Genomic DNA, 20,690 nt, shown 5'->3' with positions numbered 1-20,690 from the left:
CGGACGTCCCCATGCCGCTTTCCCAGCCCGACGTCGCCCCGCAACTGCCACTGCTTCGGCGTTCCAGCCGCCTCGCGCGGAAGGCGGCGCCCCTACTCTCCGGCGGCCGGGTTCCACTGTCTCCATGAGGAGGACTTAGCTGCAGATCAGCCTACGGCACCGGGCTGTATTAGTACTCTCCCCTCCCCCCCCCCCCCCCCCCGCGCGATATCACCTGTGCCGCACCAGCATTTCCAAGGGGGGAGTGGTGTTACGCCCGAGCCAAGGTAGCCCCTGAGGGCCAGAAACCCATATTACACCACAAAGGATTGGGTTGTATATGTCCAAGTCGTACCAAAAGCACCATGGTAAACACCGGCTATTTAATACAAGAGAAGGAAACAGACATTCCAAGAACTACTTCGTGCAGGGGGAGCTCCAGCCGCGGCCTGCAGGAAGTATCACTATGCCAAAACCTGATTGGCTGGAGACAGCTATTTGGGGTTAGAACCAGCCCCGAAGTTCAGTTCATTCTGGATGCCGACCTCGTGAGCTTCGACTGCTGAAGATTACGTCTTCGTCTCTGAACTGGACTTTTACTAGTGTGTGTGTGTGTGTGTGTGTGTGTGTGTGTGTGTGTGTGTGTTACCACAAATCTCTGTGGAAAATTTAGAAGTGAACCTTTTGGTTTGCCTCAATTAGGAGACTTTTACTGCCATCGTTATTGTCACCTTTCTTTTGTTGTTCAATCATTAGACTTGTAAACGTACTTAAATAAAAGTTGTGTTTGTGAAAAATTGTGAATTGTCAGTCACTACAGTGGCTATACACTACATCGTAGGAGGATAATTAAAAATGCACTGCTGACCACTGAAATTGCGATACTCGGAGGACAGCAAGCAATGCCCACGGTACTAACGATTACCAGTACATAGGAGGGTTGGAACTTTAATAGTGGCAACTATTTATTTACAGCTCGTACAAAATATATACGTGTTTCAAAGTTTTACTGACATTCAAAGTAGTCACCAGCATTGTGTATAACCCGTTGCCAGCGATGTGGAAGTCGTAGGATACTTTTAGCCATACCTGTTGTGTTGACACTTCGAGCAGCGTGGTCTATTGCCAGACGAATCTGTAGCAGTTCTGAAGCGAATGCCGCTAAGTGTTTCCCTCAGTTTAGAAATCGAGTTGAACTCACGAGGGCTTAAGTCAAGGGAGTGCAGTAGGTGGTATAGCACTTAGCAGCCCCATCAGTCAAACAAATCAGTAACAGCTTGCACTGTACGTGCTTGAGCATTGTCCTGCAAAATGATGGTCAGGTCCTGCATAAAGTGTCATCACTTCTGCCTCTAAGCTGATCGCAGGTTGTGTTCCAAAAATGAGTTCGGCCGCAATTACCTTGTTTGCCTGACCTGTTTTCGGTTCATCACTCCAATTCTCCTGGTCTTCAGGAAGCGGGTGCTCCGCTTCCTCACTGACTTGGACACGTAGTCTCTTCCGTATACGGCCACCATCCGGGGAAGAATATCGATCGAGTTAACCCCTTCCGCAGTTTGAAATCTGATAACATCTTGCTGCTCCTCAGTCGTCGAATTTTGCTCTGTGAACGGCATGGTGTTTTCACAAGCAACGCCCGTCAAATGGACGCAATACACAACTGCATGTTTCTCTCCTACGTCATGTGCCTGTGCATTCGGACAACCAAGCTAAACACTTCATTCGCATCCCTAGATGTTTCACTATTTTAGCCCAAAGCGGAATATGCAAATTTCAGTCGGTTTGGTTGTCACAACGTGTCGTACCTTTACATTTGAACACTCCTCGTACATTCTGGGTATAGGTAAAGATTACGCAGCTAACTCCTCATTCGTTACAAGTAAATAAAAACACCTACACTCGTCCTTATGGTTTTATTTTATTTTGTCGCTACCAGTTTCAACGCTTCAGTGTTTTTATTTACTTCTCACGACAGTAGACGGCCGTCGTCCCAGAGACCTCCTGCTAAAAGGATGGACATACAAAAATTCCTCATTCAGAATTTCACGTATTAGTATTGATGATGTGCGAGTTAATCACGTTATGTATCGTGCAAGAAGGAGAAATGTCTAGCAGCACATGCCCGAACTCCACAGCAGCAGGGCCGTGATCTATCGAGACTGTCTGCAGTTTACCGTTTCGTAATATTGTCGCTCGAGTTGTTCAGGACCCCACGACTGCCGGCGAATGTGGAATCGATGGGCTCAGGAGGGACATATTCAACACAACAAGCCCTATGATATGACGCTCGGCTATGCAGGAACTTACAACCTAATCACCTACATTGATCAGGAGTTGGGCTCGTTTACAGCGATCCAGCTGTCCACATAACGACAACGTGTGGAGCACAACGGACTGTCAGCGCGGGCCCACTGCTCAGACTTCCCTTGACACGCCGTGGAGAAGGGCGCCACCAGTGGAGCCTCCAACTACAAAACTGGACACAGAAATGACAGCATGCTGTCTTTTCATAGAAATCCTGGTACAGCAAACAGCGCCGGCCGCGGTGGTCTAGCGGTTCTAGGCGCTCAGTCCGGAACCGCGGGACTGCTACGGTCGCAGGTTCGAATCCTGCCTCGGGCATGGATGTGTGTGATGTCCTTAAGTTAGTTAGGTTTAATTAGTTCTAAGTTCTAGGTGACTGATGACCGCAGAAGTTAAGTCGCATAGTGCTCAGAGCCATTTGAACCATTTTGAACAGCAAACAGCATCGCAATGGACATATGCGTGAGTGGAGGCTACAAAGAGAACGAATGCTGCCAGATTGTATTCGTCTTAGCCATACTGGCCCCTAACCTGACCTAGTGTTGTGACATGCCATTGGGTAAACAACACGATCACTTCTCGTTCGGATAGTCGGTAATATGATCGGCAGCCATTATATATCTGACATGCCAAGGACAGTGTTGTGGCCTGTTTTCGATGTCTTCGTGACGTTATCCTTCAACAAGATAATACAAGACCACATGTCGCTCGTACTGTCCTGATCTACCTCGATACAGAAGGTGCCGAAATGTTGCCCTGGCTAATACGAGCTCCAGATCTCTCGCACAATGAAGAAATCTTGTCATGTCGAGAGACAGCTAGGTCACCACTCGTCACCCTCTACCATTGTTGACCTTTCACAGAGTAGAAGCGGTGCGAAACGACGTACCCATGTCTGCTCTCAAGCTCAGTTCGATTCGATGGGAAGCTTTATCATACGACTGTCGTACTAAAGCTATCCAGACAGGAACCTCCACTTCATGTATCATAGGAAGTAGTGGGGTAATCGTAACAGCCGCTGCGATGACGCATGCAGAAGGTGAGTTTATTTGGAGCTGCGATAGCATAAAAGCCTAATTGCCTCTCATTCGCCTACAGACAGTACGAGCTTCTCAATCTAAAATTTCATGAAGAGTGAAATCCGTTCTGTAGTACGTTTTTTAAATTACAAACGTTCCAGACCTTTAGACATTAATTATGAATTTTGTGCTGTATGTGGCTCAAATGTTACTCCGTCCAAACAGGCCCCTTAAGGTCCAACGGTGCTGGCCGACCGCAATGTCATCCTCAGCCAACAGGCTTCACTGGATGCAGATATGAAGGGACTTGTGGTCAGCACACCGCACTACCGACCGCTGTCAGTTTTCGTGACTGGAGCCGCTACTTTTCCATCAGGCAGCTTTTCACGACGTCTGAGCGCACCCCCTTACCAAAAGCGCTCGTCAGACCCGGGCAATCACCCATCCACGTCCAGATCAAACCTGACAGCGCTTAACTTCGGTGATCTGACGGAAACCGTTGTTATCACCATGGCAAGGCCGTTAGCCCCCGTGCATGTTAAGAGTGCAGTTATTTTGTGTTTAAGATTAAGAAGACAAATGTTCGTGATGATCCGTGGCAGTCCGTCTATAGACAGCAGCTGGTTGGTAGAGAACGTTCACAAAAATGAAATTCGTGAAAACCTGCATTTCACGATATCTCAGACATCGGGTTTTCATTATATAATTTATGAACAATTATGGTATTGCAAATTCTGAGGTCGTTGGGTTCCAAAACTTCCTTCTGAGAACCACAAAACAACGAACAAGTGTTTCTACGGACAAAACAGCTGTCAGTGGTGTGGCGCCATACCTCCTTGTGAAAACAAGAACTGTCAGCCAGTATGGTTATGGTTACTTACTTACGTAAGGGATCTCATTTGTGAATGTTATGGAACTAGGAGGCATAATAAATTTTGAAATAACGTGGCCACACTCTGCTCGACAGGTGGAAGATCTCTTGCGTCTGTTGAAATGGGGCGTTTTTGACCATCTCCACAGCAACGACTTAGATCCACATCTTTATGCACATGAGAAAGTGGCTTGGCTCTCAACACTTTGACTCCGACGTATATCTTCTAGGTGCTATCATGTGGCGGCTACAATGTTGTTAAAGGATACGATAAATCCTTAAATGTGAATGCTGATTATGTAAAGAATTAATATGAAGGCGCAGTTATAAGATTTTTCTAATGAATTTTTTTTAACTCTGCTTTATGGAATGTACATTGCTGTTCGTTACAAGTGCATGAGTCCTATAAGTATATATTTCTCTGTCGGCTTTTACAGCATTTTTGTACGCTGAAGTCTAGTAAAAAAGGAAAAATGGACAAAGTTCTGGGGAATTACAATCCAGGGCAGTCTCAAATGGGACATGCATATCGATTCCTTAGCCTGTAAGCTGTCGAAGAATGTATTTGCTACAAATACGATTAGCAAATATTCTAAGGGTATGGGAGTTCTAAAAACTGATTATCATGCCCTGTTCTCATCAAATTTAAACTATGCCGTAGAAATATGGGGTGCAACAACTCAAGCCAACCTCAACACATTATTAATACTACAGAAAAAGTTATTAGAATTATGTGTGGTGCCAAACCTAAAGAATCATGTCGGAATCTGTTCCCAAAATTTGGTGTGTTTACCATTACAGGTTGTATTGCTCGTGAAAACAATAAATCCAAATTTCAACTGTGACCTGCACCAATACGATACAAGGCAAAAGTTCAGATACCATGTAAATAGCCACAGAACAGCTTTATATGAAAAAAATGCACTTCATGCTGCGCTGAAGCTAGCCAATGCCCTACCAAAAAGTCTCACAGCCCTTCCTAACAAATTAAAAGATCAGCTAAAAAGAATTCTAATTGAAAACTCTTTTTATTCCCTAGACGAGTACTATATCTATACGAAAAGTGCTTCGTAAGTATGTCAAGCTCATAGTTTTAAGTAACCTACAACTAATATAATGTTGTTAACAACAATATTTGTAATATTGTGATTGTATACTACCAAATGTAAAAAGCATCAAAATGTAAAATTTATTAGTACAAAGAAATCTTTAGTTTGTAATTTATAAACTGACGTATTCAGAAAAATAATCTGTATGATGTCCTGAAACTGTATTATTTCCAGGGATTGTATTTGATTATTGGATGCTGAATAAATATTATTATTATTATTCATTTTCATTCATTCTGACGCATGGTGAATATTGGCTGTCGAAGTTTTGGGTGGGTTAATCTGGGAAGCAATCTACACTGAAGCTCAGTTCCAGTAACCTCACGGAACGAAATACTAGTCAGTCCCTTAGAAGAGCGCACAGCTCGCTTTGGCGCGCTGTAGGTGGTGTGGACTGGTACAATGTCATGCGACCCGCCGCCGTTGACCTAAGTCATACCAGTGAAGTGGTGTGTTTGTGCCATTCGGATCTAAGGAATTGTAACAGTAAGGTAGGACGATGTGGAGACGTGGCAGGAAGGTAGAATGAAGCAATTGTGTCTAGACGTAAAAAGTAACAATAGTGATCTGTAGTAGATCATAAAAACGTCTGTGGATTCGTTCATCCAGTATTCTTAACAGGTCGCCTTTCGCTATCGGATAGCTGTTTCCGCCTCTTAGTGTTTCCTGGGAATCTCCAACTTATATTCAGATACTGTTATTACATGAGTGGTGTCTGTTCTTTCGGACACAACACAGTCATGACTCTGCTGATATAAATATATATATATATGTCTGTCGGACATTTTTTGAACGTTTGTATTTTTTTGGTTCTAATAAAACCCCATGTCACTCCAAGCATGTGTGTCAATTTGTACTTCTCTATCTACATTATTCCGTGATTTATTCAGTTTTCAAATATATACTGACTTTTTGATCACCCAGTGGTACATTGATCGTGACCGGGCCAAATATCTCAGTAAATAGGCGACAAACGAAGAAATTACAAAGAACAAAACTTGTCTAGGTTGAAGGGGGAAACCAGATGGCGCTATGGTTCGCCCGCTATATGGCGCTGCCATAGGTCAAACGGATATCAACTGCGTTTTTTTTTATATAGGAACCTCCATTTTTATTACATGTTCGTGTAGTACGTAAAGAAATACGAATTTTTTTGTTGGACCCTTTTTTCGATTTGTGATAGATGGCGCTGTAATAGTCACAATCATGTGGCTCACAATCTTAGACGAACAGTTGGTGACAGGTTGGCATTTTTAATTAAAATACAGAACGTAGGTACGTTGGAACATTTTATTTCGGTTGTTCCAATGTGATACATGTACCTTTGTGAACTTATCATTTCTGGGAACGCATGCTGTTACAGCGTGATTACCTGTAAATACCACATTAATGCAATAAATGCTCGAAATGATGTCCGTCAACCTCAATGCATTTGGCAATACTTATAACGACATTCTTCTCAACAGCGAGTAGTTCGTCTTCCGTAATGTTCGCACATGCATTGACAATGTGCTGACGCACCTTATCAAGGCGTTGTCGGAGGACTACGATAGCAAATATGCTTCAACTTTCCACACAGAAAGAAATCCGGGGACGTCAGATCCGGTGAACGTGCGGGCCACGGTATGGTGCTTCGACGACCAATCCACTTGTCATGAAATAAGCTATTCAATACCTCTTCAACAGTACGCGAGCTATGTGCTGGACATCCATCATGTTGGAAGTACATCGCCATTCTGTCATGCAGTGAAACATCTTGTAGTAACATCGGTAGAACATTACGTAGGAAATCAGCATACATTGCACCGTTTAGATTGCCATCGATAAAATGGGGGTCCATTACCCTTCCTCCCATAATGCTGCACCATACATTAACCCGCCAAGGTCGCTGATATTCCACTTGTCGCAGCCATCGTGGATTCTCCGTTGCCCAATAGCGCATATTATGCCGGTTTACGTTACCGCTGTTGGTTAATGACGCTTCATCGCTAAATAGAACGCGTGCAAAAAATCTGTCATCGTCCCGTAATATCTCTTGTGCCCAATGGTCGAACTGTGCGCGACGTTCAAAGTCGTCACCATGCAATTCCTGGTGCATAGAAATATGGTACGGGTGCAATCGATGTTGTAGCATTCTCAACACCGACGTTTTTGAGATTCCCGATTCTCGCGCACTTTGTTTGCTACTGATGTGCGGATTAGCCGCAACAGCAGCTAAAACACCTACTTGGGCATAAAAATTTGTTGCAGGTCGTGGTTGACGTTTCACATGTGGCTGAACACTTCCTGTTTCCTTAAATAACGTAACTATCCAGCGAACGGTCCGGACACTTGGATGATGTCGTCCAGGATACCGAGCAGCGTACAAAGCACACGCCCATTGGGCATTTTGACCACAATAGCCGTACATCAACACGATATCGACCTTTCCCGCTATTGGTAAACGGTCCATTTTAAGATGGGTAATGTATCACGAAGTAAATACCGTCCGCACTGGCGGAATGTTACGTGATATCACGTACTTATACGTTTGTGACTATTACAGCGTTATCTATCACAAAGCGAAAAAAGTGGTCCTACTAAAGCATTTATATTTCTTTACGTACTACACGAATATGTAATAAAAATGGGGGTTCCTATTTTAAAAAACGCAGTTGATATCAGTTTGACCTATGGCAGCGCCATCTAGGGGGCCAACCATAGCGTCATCTGGTTTCCCCCTACAAGCTAGGCAAGTTTCGTTCTTTGTAGTTTCCTCGTTTGACGCTTATTTCGTGAGATATTTGGCCCGGTCTCTTTCAATGGACCACCCTAAAGTCAAAAACCGACGCCAGCCGCACGAGGCACTGAAATAATTCAATAGCGATAAATGAAAATTTGTGCTGGACCGGGATTCGAACCTGGATTTCCCGTTTTACGCGAGCATTGGCCTTCAGCGCTTCGGCTATCCGAGCACGTTTCCTGTCCAACACAAATCCCCGACTTGTCGCGTGCTACTTCCGTAGCGCCCCCTTTTCATTTTCCCCATTGCTCACGGCATCGCTCACGGTTCCCGCAAGAGATCGGCCCTAGTGTGCATCCACACAGAACATATAATGAAATACTGTCAAGGCACGGACATGCCCGAAAGTCCAGAAACCATTCACACGACAGTAATATCTAAATCGTGACGTCATTTCATGATATCTTCAGTGTGGATACACCCTGGTCCGACCTTTTGCGAGAATCATGCGAGATGATGCGAGCAATGACGAAAATGGTCATGAGGGGGCGGGGGCGAGGGGGCCATAGAAATAGTGTGCGAAAAGTTGGGAATTTGGGTTGGACGGGAAGCTTTCCGATAGCCGTAGCGGTCGTGGCGGCCGCTCGCGTAAAACTGGAAACCCATGTTCGAGTCCCGGTCCAGCACAAGTTTCCACTTATCGCCACTGAATTATTTCAGTGCTCTCAGTGAAACCACCCTAGAAGAACGCTCGCCGCTGCCAGTCCGTGGAGTCGAGGCCACTCACTTCTTCCCATTTCGACAGAAATACGCATGTTATCAAGATGCAATGTCCTCGTGCTTTCATACCTTCGTATGCATACCCTGAGCATTACAGAGCGCGCATTCAGTCGGGTACCGAAAAGTGTCTGACCACACAGAAGAAAAGGACTGATGCAAATTGAAAAGCGGAGATAGCTGACTAACCACTTAGGTTAACTTCATTCCTCTGGCACCCTAATGATTCTAACAATCCTACATAATGCGAGACACTTAAACCTCACATGGTGATGCCACTGCCCAGGAATGTCCAACTCGGTCTGACCACCTGATAAAAAGAAAAAGAAAATTCACAGTAAACTAGGTACAAGTGTTTTAACAAGCTCACATATGAATAGACGATGACTGATAAGGAAGCACAGGTGGAACACGAATGCTTACAGCAGTGTCTTACATGTAATGGGTTCTACTTTGATCGTCCATCAGAAGACTGGATACAGTGTTCAAAATGCCGCGTATAGTGGCACGAGTATTGTTCGAACTTTTTAGGCAGTTTTTGTTTTAATCAAAGAGACTGGCTTTTAATCAAATTAACTTTTAAGAAAATTATTAGTTCATTCCACCCACGAGTTCCTGTCCAGCGCACAGTTCTTATCTGCCAGAAGCTTTCAGTTAATGTATTATCTTATACTTTCTATGAATAAAAATTGTATTTAATTTTATTGGTATTGTTATTTTACGCCACGCTCGAAATCATTTGCATTGGTACGAATTCAAGACGACGCTTTTCCGTTAGTTTTGTAAGCTATTAGCAGATATAGTACTGTTTTAGTCATCCACGTGGCACTCTCACAAAAATGTTTTTGGTTTCAGTGTTGTGCACTAAAATTTTCCATTAGTTAGCCTGAAAAACTGAGTGGCCATACATCCATAATGAGTGAGATTTTGAGCTTAGAAATGGAATAAGAGATTAATATTAATTGTTGCAGAGATTTTGCGAGCGATTTTTTAGGAAAAAAAAGAAAACAGAACACTGTAATGGCGGGTGTGTTGTGAAACGACGGAGGTGTTTTATTATTATTTATTTGTGTTACATCTTCACGACGCTCCGACTCTGTAATCCTTCACTACATAGGATGTTTCATCAACAGGAATTTTCGAACAGCCTTTTGAAATAAGTTAGTTTCAGTAGTTTTAGCAGTGCTGTTATGATGTTTATGTTTAATCTCTCGTAGTACTGGCATAATAACTGTGATTACATTAAAACAAAAACTTATGTGGCTAGCTACAAGTTAGTAAAACGTCATTGTGTTTGAACACGCAAAGATTTTCAAAAACCATTTTATTAAAAAGGATCGTTAACATGCCTACTTGTTCAAGCCAAACCAAGATGTAAAATATCGATTGTAGTCCCAAAATGTTATCTAACCAGTAAGTACTGTCTGTTGTCTGTTTCAGCGTGATTTCTACTTTGTCATCAATGAAGTTATTACGAACGCGAGCTCAAAGTTTTTCAACATCATTGATATCAACGTGGAGAAATGGAGCAAGGAATGTTCGTACGTGGACGGTATGGTCGAAATCTTGGAGGACGTGCCTGAAGACACAATAGTAAGTGTAAAGCAGCAACAGCAACAATAGCCATACCACACACGTTATCTGAAAACTGCAGGCCGGTGAATGTTTCGTGTCATTACACTGGTCTCTTTCACACATGGAACTTCAGAAAAATGTTTGTTTTCAACCCTCTGTACAAGCTGTTGTCTACCTGCAGGAAGCATTCGAATATTCAGGGAGTTAAGGAATATGCTCAGAATCTATCCTCGAGACAGGTTCTTGGAGCTGCCAAGTGTGCGCAAGTCATTTGGGCCCTCTTCAAAGATCTGCCACTGATTCTGCGTCTAGTACATTCGCGCCCCAGGGGCACGGGGCTGATTGAACTCACCGGCTCTGTCTGTCTTTCTTTTGTTGTTCTCTGTCAGTCTGACCTACGTACGTGAGCAGTGTTCTAGCATAAGTAATACAATTGTTAAGTAACCAGTTTCTTTCGTAAACAAACTGTAGTTTTCTAGTACCCCCAATAATTGCAACATGTTGTTTACATGACCTCCCGATTCTTGCATGACATGACTAACTAGTCGACCAATTAGTCATACTGTTTCGAGGTACAATTTATTTCCTTACATTAAGAGCCCCTTGTAATAGTCTCACATTTCGTCAAAATATTAGAATTGCACCGTATAACAAGGTCTAATCCACAAAACGTTTGAGACCGCCCATCACTGTCAGTTTGTTCACTGTTATAGTATAGAAGACGCTAACTAAGCAAACTGCTATTATTGGCGTCATAATTTGCATGTTCAAGACTGTATGTACAGAGGGGAACTCCTGTAACCCGTATAGGATGGGCCATAAGTCACGATCGGAAATGTTTAATGCTATTGTATTGAAACAAGAAGCATCATAAAATGGAACAAGGAACATGAAACGAGTCCCGAGATTTAGCAGAAATTGTGTTTAATAGAAAAAGATACACGCAAGAAGGTGATAACACAGAAACGAATGTTACTAAACACTTATTACATATTTCAAACTCTCTCTGTATGCTGACCTTCGTTCTCATTGATGCCGCCCTGTCGAAATGAATGGTAACCTTCTTTCTTCATCCAACGACGCACGGAAGTTCCGGGCATGTTCATCTCCGTCAACAGCTTCGGTGTTGATTTTGCTAGTGAATGATGCATTTGTCACAAACTCGGTTGCAAAGGCCTTTCTTCCCAATTTCCGAGAATTAGCGTCCATCTGGGATTCTTTCCTGAAGCGATTAAAAATGGTTTCTCTAATTTCATCATAAGCCTCACCCGTTCGATACTTTTCATGCACCCATACACACAGAAGAACACGTTCCTCAGTTGTAAATCTGCTTGTATCCATCATTATAACAAAAATGGTTACAGCAGTATCACCTTGACACAAGAACAGAATACGATTACGTGCCGTAGCATTCGCCAGAACCACAAGCAAAACAACACGATCACATACCGTATTTTCATGGAGCGACGCCTCCGTTGTTTTAATTTGACGCCAAGCAATTACAGTCTGAGAGTGACCTCTAGCAGAAAAAAGACGTACTATGACCAGGGAACATTATTTTCACTTTAGAATACATTTCCAGATCCATGTAACCGTGAAATCATACGATAAATTATTTGAATACTTTCCGATCTTCACTTCTGGCTCACCCTGTACAATAAAATGAGCTAAAGTCGATTCAGATTAGAAGAGCAGTTGGGCAAGAACTGGATAGTTGCGTGCCTAATACAACAGTACATGATAGGAGGGACTCTTCATGGTGTACAGCATCTGCTACGAAACTCATAAAGGAACGGCGATTACAGCACACTAGGGGTAAAACAAAACATAGGCTATAAAGGCTAATTTTGCTTAATGGGAACAAACTGCAGGAAACGACTCCTGACAGTATAATGAACAGAAAAGGATGTTCGGACATATAGCCATAAATGGGTTCCAAGGGAAGTATACCAAATCGGAGATGGAGATGAAAGATTGAAAGCACAAATGAGATCTAGCAAGTGGGAATATTCCCTCTGAAGTAATGTTTTAACTCCAGCCTCAAGAGGGCGTGAATGGTGTTTATGCTACAAGGTCGCCGCGGTGGCAGGTCCGTAAGTAATAAGTAGGGCCAGGATTTTAATGGTAATTCAGATTTTTTTCCTGAACTTCAGTAAGGTGACCAGATTTCTGGGATTCGAAAATAGGACCATTTTTATAATTGCCGAGTGTTCAGGATGAAATAATTCTCTGTAATCGTTAGACATTATTATGGCTTACAACGAAATGAATAGTAGGCACCAAATGATGATACAACAAACATAATCTAAAACATAGGCGCATTCATAGTTACTGTATACATATAATACACTTAAATCTTAATAGTCAGTAAACAGAACACAACACACAGATTTAATTCATTCCTGCCACCAAACCGAATTTAATTCAGTACATATTTGCATCCCTTTAAGATGTCGTAGAATTCCAGATGACTCCAGTTCAGCATCATTATTGTTTTCAAAGTCAACTTTCATTTGAGTTCTGATGCCTGTGTCTTATTCGTCAAAGAAAATACACGCTCGACTGCAGCATTTGTATCGGGAATGCATAACACAAACTCCACATTTTACAAATATTGTCATAAGATACATGTCTGAATGTGAAGCGCTGTAACATTTGTACCCATCACAAGTCACTGACAGTTTTTTCTGTGTTCTGTTTCTCTGTTTGCTGAGATATGACAGACTGCTGCATATTAACGCACTTTAGGAGCAAGTAATAATCATTAATTTTGCACTTTGGTAACACGTTTTTAAGAGACTCGTAGCATTTTTGTACCTCATCCCATGTAGGTACATTGTGCAAAAGAACCCACATCTACCCTGAAAATGCATTAACTGATCCGTCCACTGTTGAGTGTATTGTACATTGCTATGATAAAATGTACAGGCTGTTTTAGTGATGTTAATAAAGTTTATATCTCCCTCAGATTCAAGTTTGCTTGAATCACTTCTTGTAACTTGAGCTATGAATATAGTGATTCGTTTTTCTTTCATATTCATTCTTAAATCATGAAGTGCTTCTTCAACCTCTAAAACTGTAAAATGCTGTCCTTCTGTCTTCAATACTGTTGCATCATAAGTCCTACACTATTTATGACAACGAAATGCCCGTGAAAGCATTAAGGTTACCGCTAAGCAAATACAGCTCATTAGGCCTCTAATACAAACTTCAGCGCAAGTATTATTGAAGATCTCGAACGCATTATCAGATAGGTTGTGTGCACACATTTCATAACACAGCCCGTCATGGTATATTAGATCAGGAATACTATATTGAAATAAAGCATGGATACTTGCTAGAAACATAAACTTACATGTTGAAACTTCACATGACCGAGAATTTTATTTCTATAAACACGAACATTTAGGCTTCCCGGCATAACCCAAAAGGGACTGGGGGACTGAACTCAGAAAATCGGAACTGTCCCAGCCTACTTTCATTTAATTTTACATCAATTCAGCGCGAATCCATGTGTTATAGTGTATAGAATGTATTTCTTCTGTCCGTATAAAGTCGTACTTTCACCTTTTTTAGTAATGGGTCATATTTCGGATAACTTTTACCATAATAGGTTATACTTCGGCCAATATTTGCCGAAATTGGTGTATTTGTCGTATTTTTAAGGACACAAGAATAAAAACATGAACATGGTGATCACATGACAATGTTTCTGGTTATACTATTGTAGGCAAGCAGCGCAGCACACTAGCCGATTCGTTAGCTTAATGCGTGGTTGCGCGTGGTCGACAAAGCTTTTCGAAGCCACAGAGACGATTTCCCTCGTAATGAATGTCGCACATGTGGTCACACGAGTCGTTGTGAATACAAACTCAGCCTGGTTCAACGTGCCGAAGGTAAAGTGCTCTAACAGCATAAAGTTTCGAGGTATTGTTCGTGAGTTTGGTGAGACGTTCTTCAGCACTGACGAGGAAATATTATTTTGCAAACTACGTGAAGTTTAATTTAGTGCAGAACCGCGCTTTAATGTGGAAAAACATTGTAATACCGTCAAACTTAGCAACCGTGTAAAGAGAAGTGCTGAAAATTATAGCAGACAAACGCTGGTATTTGAGTGTAGGTCCATCTTCAACTGTGCAATCATCCTTCAATGATTTGTGTGAGATGACGGTATCTTGGAACTCCCCACTGAAGAAGCTGAAGAATCCATGCTTCAGGTAGTTCTTGGAGCAGCGCAGAACACATCCAGTTCCAGATGAATTCGCATTGAGAAAGAATTATTTATACGTGTGCTACGTGGAGGTGCTCAACAAAATATGAATTGTGTAGCTGACCAAAAGGCCTGGGTGTCCACAGGTGAAACCACCAGAACATTCCCACTCACTTGGCGTGTTTGTTATAATTGCTTTCAATCACTGAAACATACTCTGTCAAATGTCTTTTATTTCCACCTTCAGGTGGGTGTACCTCCCCTCAGGGACTATTTCCAGCAGTTTTTCCTCATTTAACAAAATCATTCGCTATATAGAGAGATCACAAATTAAGTGCATTTGTCTGTCAAAAGACAGCAAGTGAAGCCTTCAGCGACTATCGTAGCAGAATCTTATTGTAAGATTTTTCTCGCAATACCTAAAGAGATTCCAATCCTATTTTAACCATTTCAGTGGCACCAAAGTTAGTGTCCAAACATTCATGGACAGTACAGAAACGGAAACTGACTGTAACATAGCAGAAGTAGAAATGCTGAACTTCGCTTTCAAATGTTCGCTCACAAATGAGGATCAGGAGTTCAGCCGCAGTCGAATCCCCGCACCATTGTGAAGACAATGATGCGTGGGGTGCAGACTGTTTACAACGTACCACAGCTGTGTTGTGGAAATCGAGACGAACAACTGATACAGGACACTTGTGGTTTAGCAAGTCGTGAGACAACATCACATATGCCACAAAAGTCACTTAAGCTACAGTACTTGCCCGTCGCCCGATAGTTTCAATATTCTCTCACTCTCTCCGCGCAAACACCTAACCTGGGAGAAAAAATCAACAGCATCTTTCATGTAGGAAACTGAATGTATTTTAATTCTATACTGAACTACGCTTTCGCTATAGGCTGCGGTTATCGAATTATTCAAGAAAAACGTACAACTGTAACCTTGAAACGCATCCTAACTCCTACATTTACTTCTATCGGTCGGGATGTTTAGTGTATTGTTCATAGCATTCCCTCCTACCTCTGTAATTTGTGACTACATGAATTATTTCTCATATTCGACGTTCTTTTGCGTCTTCTTTGACTGGGCTACTACTACGCCGTCTTAGTCATGCATTTACAGATTGTGTAAATTTTACCTCACAATTAAATGCCCTTCTTACTACAGAACTACGGTGCTTGTAAGGATTTAGATCGAATAATTGTAAACAGAATTAATTTTTGTATTATGTTTACAAAAGTCTATTTTCTTTAATTATCCTCACGGGAATGTTTAGATTAATAATATTAAAGAAATACTTCATTAAATCAGTGGCCTAATAGCCCAGTCAATGAAGACTAAAAGGATGGAATACGGTAAATAATTCGTGTAGTCGCAAACTTTTGTGCAGTGGTAGGAAAGAGTGCTACGAGCAACGTACTAAAAATCCTGACCGCAGAGGAGTGAGTGTGTGTGGGAGGGGGGGGGGGGAGGGGGGGAGAGAGGGGTGCAGGTACGTGGAGGTGAGTTTGGGGGCACTGTTGTATGCTTCTCTTGGATAATTCGAAAACCGTGGCCTCAGGTGAAATCGGGTCCGAGTACAAAATCAAACTACATTAAATTTCCTGCAAGAAAAGCTTCTGTTCATTTTTCCTCTAGGGCTAATAGTTTGCGTGAAAAGAGTGCTTTCACACTTAAAGCTTTCCACCATTAAGTGTGAAAATCTTTTTCTTGTGCCTATCTGCGTCCAAGCATCTCCGCTCTATGGCGAGTAGCAACTTTCCTTCTCATAATATTATTACATTCCATCCATTGGCCGAAAGCTTTAAGTGTGAAAATCTTTTTGTTGTGCCTATCTGCGGCTCAGCATCTCCGCTATATGGTGAGTAGCAACTTTCCTTCTCATAATATTGAACTTTAATTTTCTTTATTTTCAAATACATTTGTGTGTAACATTTATGTTTTGTGTGTAACATTTATGTTTTAAGTACAATAACGCGTATTTAATGATTTGTTGAATTTCACATTCGTTTCACTCTCATCTGTTAACGGCTGCCTGTGCTTGATCAGAAGTACACTTTCTCAAATAACTGATGACTGATTCAATGCATGAACCAATTTAGCCCTTTCATTAACTTCCACTGATCAGAAACTGGTTATCTTTTTCGACAGTAAAGAGCTTCAAAACAATAATGTGTGCTACGTCATGAAGGTTTTGAAGAAAAAAAGAGAATCTTTTTTGATTTGACTTCGGAAGTTTCAATGACCTCCGAACATATTTATGTAGTTGTCCACTCTACCTGGCTTGTAGTCACTGCAACTTTATGTCACCAAACTAATCTGATACTTACTAAGGAATCATTCAACTCCGGAAGTCTAAGTAAACAACCTGTCTTCATAAGGCAATCAATGAATTTATCAAGTAGAAGTCATAATTGTGCGTACTTGATATTTTTTCCGGAAATTTATCTAAAATCCTTGTAGCAAGCACAGTTTGGGTAATGTTGCCTTCAATGGACCGGTTCCATGAATGGACCATCGCTTTATTTTTGTTTGCTCGATGGCTACTCCCATATAGCTATGCTGAACCGACTTACCAGTTAAGAAACTTGCCACTACCTTTGTTTGAAAGTTGTAGGTTACAATGAAGACCTGATGTAAATGCAGTAAGAAAATTGTGTTATTTGGTGTACCGTCGGCTTCGACTTGGATTTTGTACGGTAATAACATCGATTATCCCAAGTATGATTTCTACTATTGGTAAGTGAATCTTATCTATTTTTCATGGATATATTTAGATTCGTATTATTTGCCGCTACCTCCTATCTAACAGCGTGCATAGCAGAACTTACAGCATTGCCGCCATTGAGCCAGCAACAATGGTGATGGAAAGGGTGGTAGGTTCGACATCATGCACAGAAACCTCAGCAAGACCACCCACAACCGCCAAGAAATTCGTAAAAAATTACTGCTGTTCTTTTGGCAAACATTTCTCCTATACCCAAACCTTCCACGTCACTGAAGGCCAGATCAAGAAAGGCACACAAGAAGCTAAAACACTGACAAGTTCTCCATACAAGGATCAATTAAGGCGTAGCGCTAAACCTTCCCCTAACTTAAAGAGAAAGCTGGCTATAATGAGTAAAATCAAACAAGTGAAAAATACATACACCAATAACTGGTTTTGTGAAACAGATGAAAATACATTACTGACCATTAAAATTGCTACACCACGAAGATGACGTGCTACAGACACGAACTTTAACCGACAGGAAGAAGATGCTGTGATATGCAAATGATTAGCTTTTCATAGCATTCACACAAGGTTGACGCCGGTGGCGACACCTACAACGTGCTGAGACGAGGAAAGTTTACAACCGATTTCTCATACCCAAACAGCAGTTGACCGGCGTTGCCTGGTGAAACTTTGTGATGCCTCGTGTAAGGGGGAGAAATGCGTACCATCACGTTTCCGACTTTGATAAAGGTCGGATTGTAGCCTATCGTGATTACCGTTTATCGTATCGCGACATTGCTGCTCGCGTTGGTCGACATCCAATGACTGTTAGCAGGATATGGAATCGGTGGGTTCAGGAGGGTAATACGAAACGCCGTGCTCGATCCAAACGGCCTCGTATCACTAGCAGTCGAGATGACAGGCATCTTATCCACATGGCTGTAACGAATCGTGCAGCCACGTCTCGATCCCTGAGTCAACAGATGGGGACGTTTGCAAGACAACAACCATCTGCACGAACAGTTCGGCGACGTTTGCAGCAGCATGGACTATCAGTTCGGAGACCATGGCTGCGGTTACCCTTGACGCTGCATCACAGACAGGAGTCCCTGCGATTGTGTACTCAACGTCGAACCTGGGTGCACGAATGGCAAAACGTCACTCGTCATCGCCATACTGGCGTATCACCCGGCGTGTTGGTACGGGGTGCCATTGGTTACACGTCTCGGCCACCTCTTGTTCACATTGACGGCACTTTGAACAGTGGACGTTACATTTCAGATGTGTTACGACTCGTGGCTCTACCCTTCATTCGATCCCTGCGAAACCCTACATTTCAGCAGGATAATGCACGACCGCATGTTGCAGGTCCTGTACGGGCGTTTCTGGATACAGAAAAAGTTCGACTGCTGCCCTGGCCAGCACATTCTTAGATCTCAAACCAATTGAAAACGTCTGGTCAATGGTGGCTGAGCAACTGACTCGTCACCATACGCGTCACCACTCTTGATGAAGTGTGGTATCGTGTTGAAGCTGCATGGGCAGCTGTACCTGTACACGCCATGCAAGCCCTGTTTCAATCAATGACCAGGCGTATCAAGGCCGTTATTATGGCCAGAGGTGGTTGTTCCGGGTACTGATTTCTCAGGATCTATGCACCCAAATTGCGTGAAACTGTAATCACATGCCAGTTCTAATATAATATCTTTGTCCAATGAATACCGGTTTATCGTCTGTATATCTTCTTGGTGTGGCAATTTTAATGGCCAGTAGTGTAGATTTTGTGAAATAGGTCAAAATCGATCAGTGGAAGACATGATTCAAAGTATGGCATGTAGGAAGCGAGCGCATGAAAATTACGTTGATTTAGGAGGAATTCTAAAGGATACTTTTGTTTTAATCCACGTGTTACGAAAAAGAGGTTGAACTGCCTCATAGTTTGTCCCAACTGTACGCAAAGGCAATTATTGTATAAAGTAGCCTAAATTTCACTTGATTCCACGACAATGCCAGTTTAGAATTGCACTGGATTTCAATATTGGTCTAATTTAGTTGTTTTTGTGTTCCGAACCAATATGTACCGTCCATATTGAAATTAATTTCCACTTAATCAACTTTTTACTTTCTTAATGATACTGTGTGGCCGTATTAAAATCCACCCAGTCGTTGTATACTTGAATGAAGGTGTTTAATGACGAAATTTCGGATATACGTTTAATGGACTATTCACGGAATTCAGCTGGTCCATTGACGGGAACGGGTATCCGTGAATGAATCTTTACGGAAAACAATTCAGCATTTTTTTTCTGATGGTGTTAAAGGTATTTCAGGACTAAACGTTACGCAGTGAATGTAGGTTACCAGAAGAATTCTGGGATTCAGTTTCACAACATTTGAAACACGGTCCATTGATGGCATACTTACCCGATATAAAAAAGGATTGGCGAATGAGAAAATAATGAACGGTTCCCAAAAAGGTACGGTCATCAGTGAACTAGTTTCCAAAGATGAACGAGTTAGCCTGTCTCCAACTACAACCCACTATGACAATTCCATTGTGTACTTGGCGTGACTCTGCCTCCTTTAACTCTTTTTGATACATTCTTGTACTGTTTTTTCGATTTTAGCTTCTTTCTCTGCCATTTTCAGCTTGACATTTTGGTTTGTAACACCTTTCGCTTGTTTCTGTTAACAGTATCCTCAGTCCTGATCATGTCGCTACACAGCGTATGCAGTTCGCATTCCAGTTGCGCACTTTCTTCTATAGAGGTTTCATCGTTCGCTCTGGTCTCCACTCCAAAAACAACAGTTGTCTTGGACTGCTTCTGCAATCGTGTTTCCAATTTGGAAATTTTTTCTGAATGTTTTGCCCTTCTTTCTCACATTATCTATGCATTCTTCCTGCTCATATAATATTTGCCCTAATTTTTTAAAGTTCTTTCTTTTGTTTCTCCCTTTCTGTTCAATCGTTGTGCCTCTTTTTATTATGTTCTTTGTGCTCTTAATCCCCCTTCTCAAATGTTGTGCTGCCCATTGCGATTCTTTTCCCTCCTATTTCCCCACTAATGCCTTTATCAACTGTTCTCCTGTTTTTTAGTTAATCCCTTCCATATCGTTAGTATTAGTAGGTGAATGACGCAACCAGCCACAAATACTTATTGAATGTTTTATTTTACTGCCAGCTATCATGCCCATCTTCAGATACCTAATATTTTCGGTACGTAGATGTTTTGGTTTACAGCATGTCGTCTGCTCCACCTTGCACAAGAGTATTTGAGTATTTTGCCAGAGATCTTCATAAGGCGAAGACGCCTTACACAATCCATGAGTGCTAGAGACCCCGTGCGACCTTAACTTAGCTCTGTAAATACTTCCAGCAGATGTTAAGCGTTAACTGGCTGCCTTGA

At 42.1% G+C, this 20,690-nt stretch overlaps 1 protein-coding gene across 1 annotated transcript in view; it reads left to right on the top strand.

Moving 5' to 3' along the window:
• LOC124775477 overlaps positions 1 to 20,690 on the top strand; it is a 49,652-nt gene that overhangs the window by 17,203 nt on the left and 11,759 nt on the right. The window contains exon 2 of the mRNA XM_047250310.1: positions 10,222 to 10,374. Within this exon, the coding sequence (XP_047106266.1) occupies positions 10,222 to 10,374 (153 nt within the window). The remainder of the gene's footprint in view (positions 1 to 10,221; positions 10,375 to 20,690) is intronic.

The sequence above is a fragment of the Schistocerca piceifrons genome, chromosome 2 (assembly GCF_021461385.2).
Source record: "Schistocerca piceifrons isolate TAMUIC-IGC-003096 chromosome 2, iqSchPice1.1, whole genome shotgun sequence".
In the NCBI taxonomy this organism is placed as follows: Eukaryota; Metazoa; Arthropoda; class Insecta; order Orthoptera; family Acrididae; genus Schistocerca; species Schistocerca piceifrons.
The sequence above is the reverse complement of the archived record's forward strand: the minus strand, read 5'-3'. Positions and strand labels throughout refer to the sequence as shown.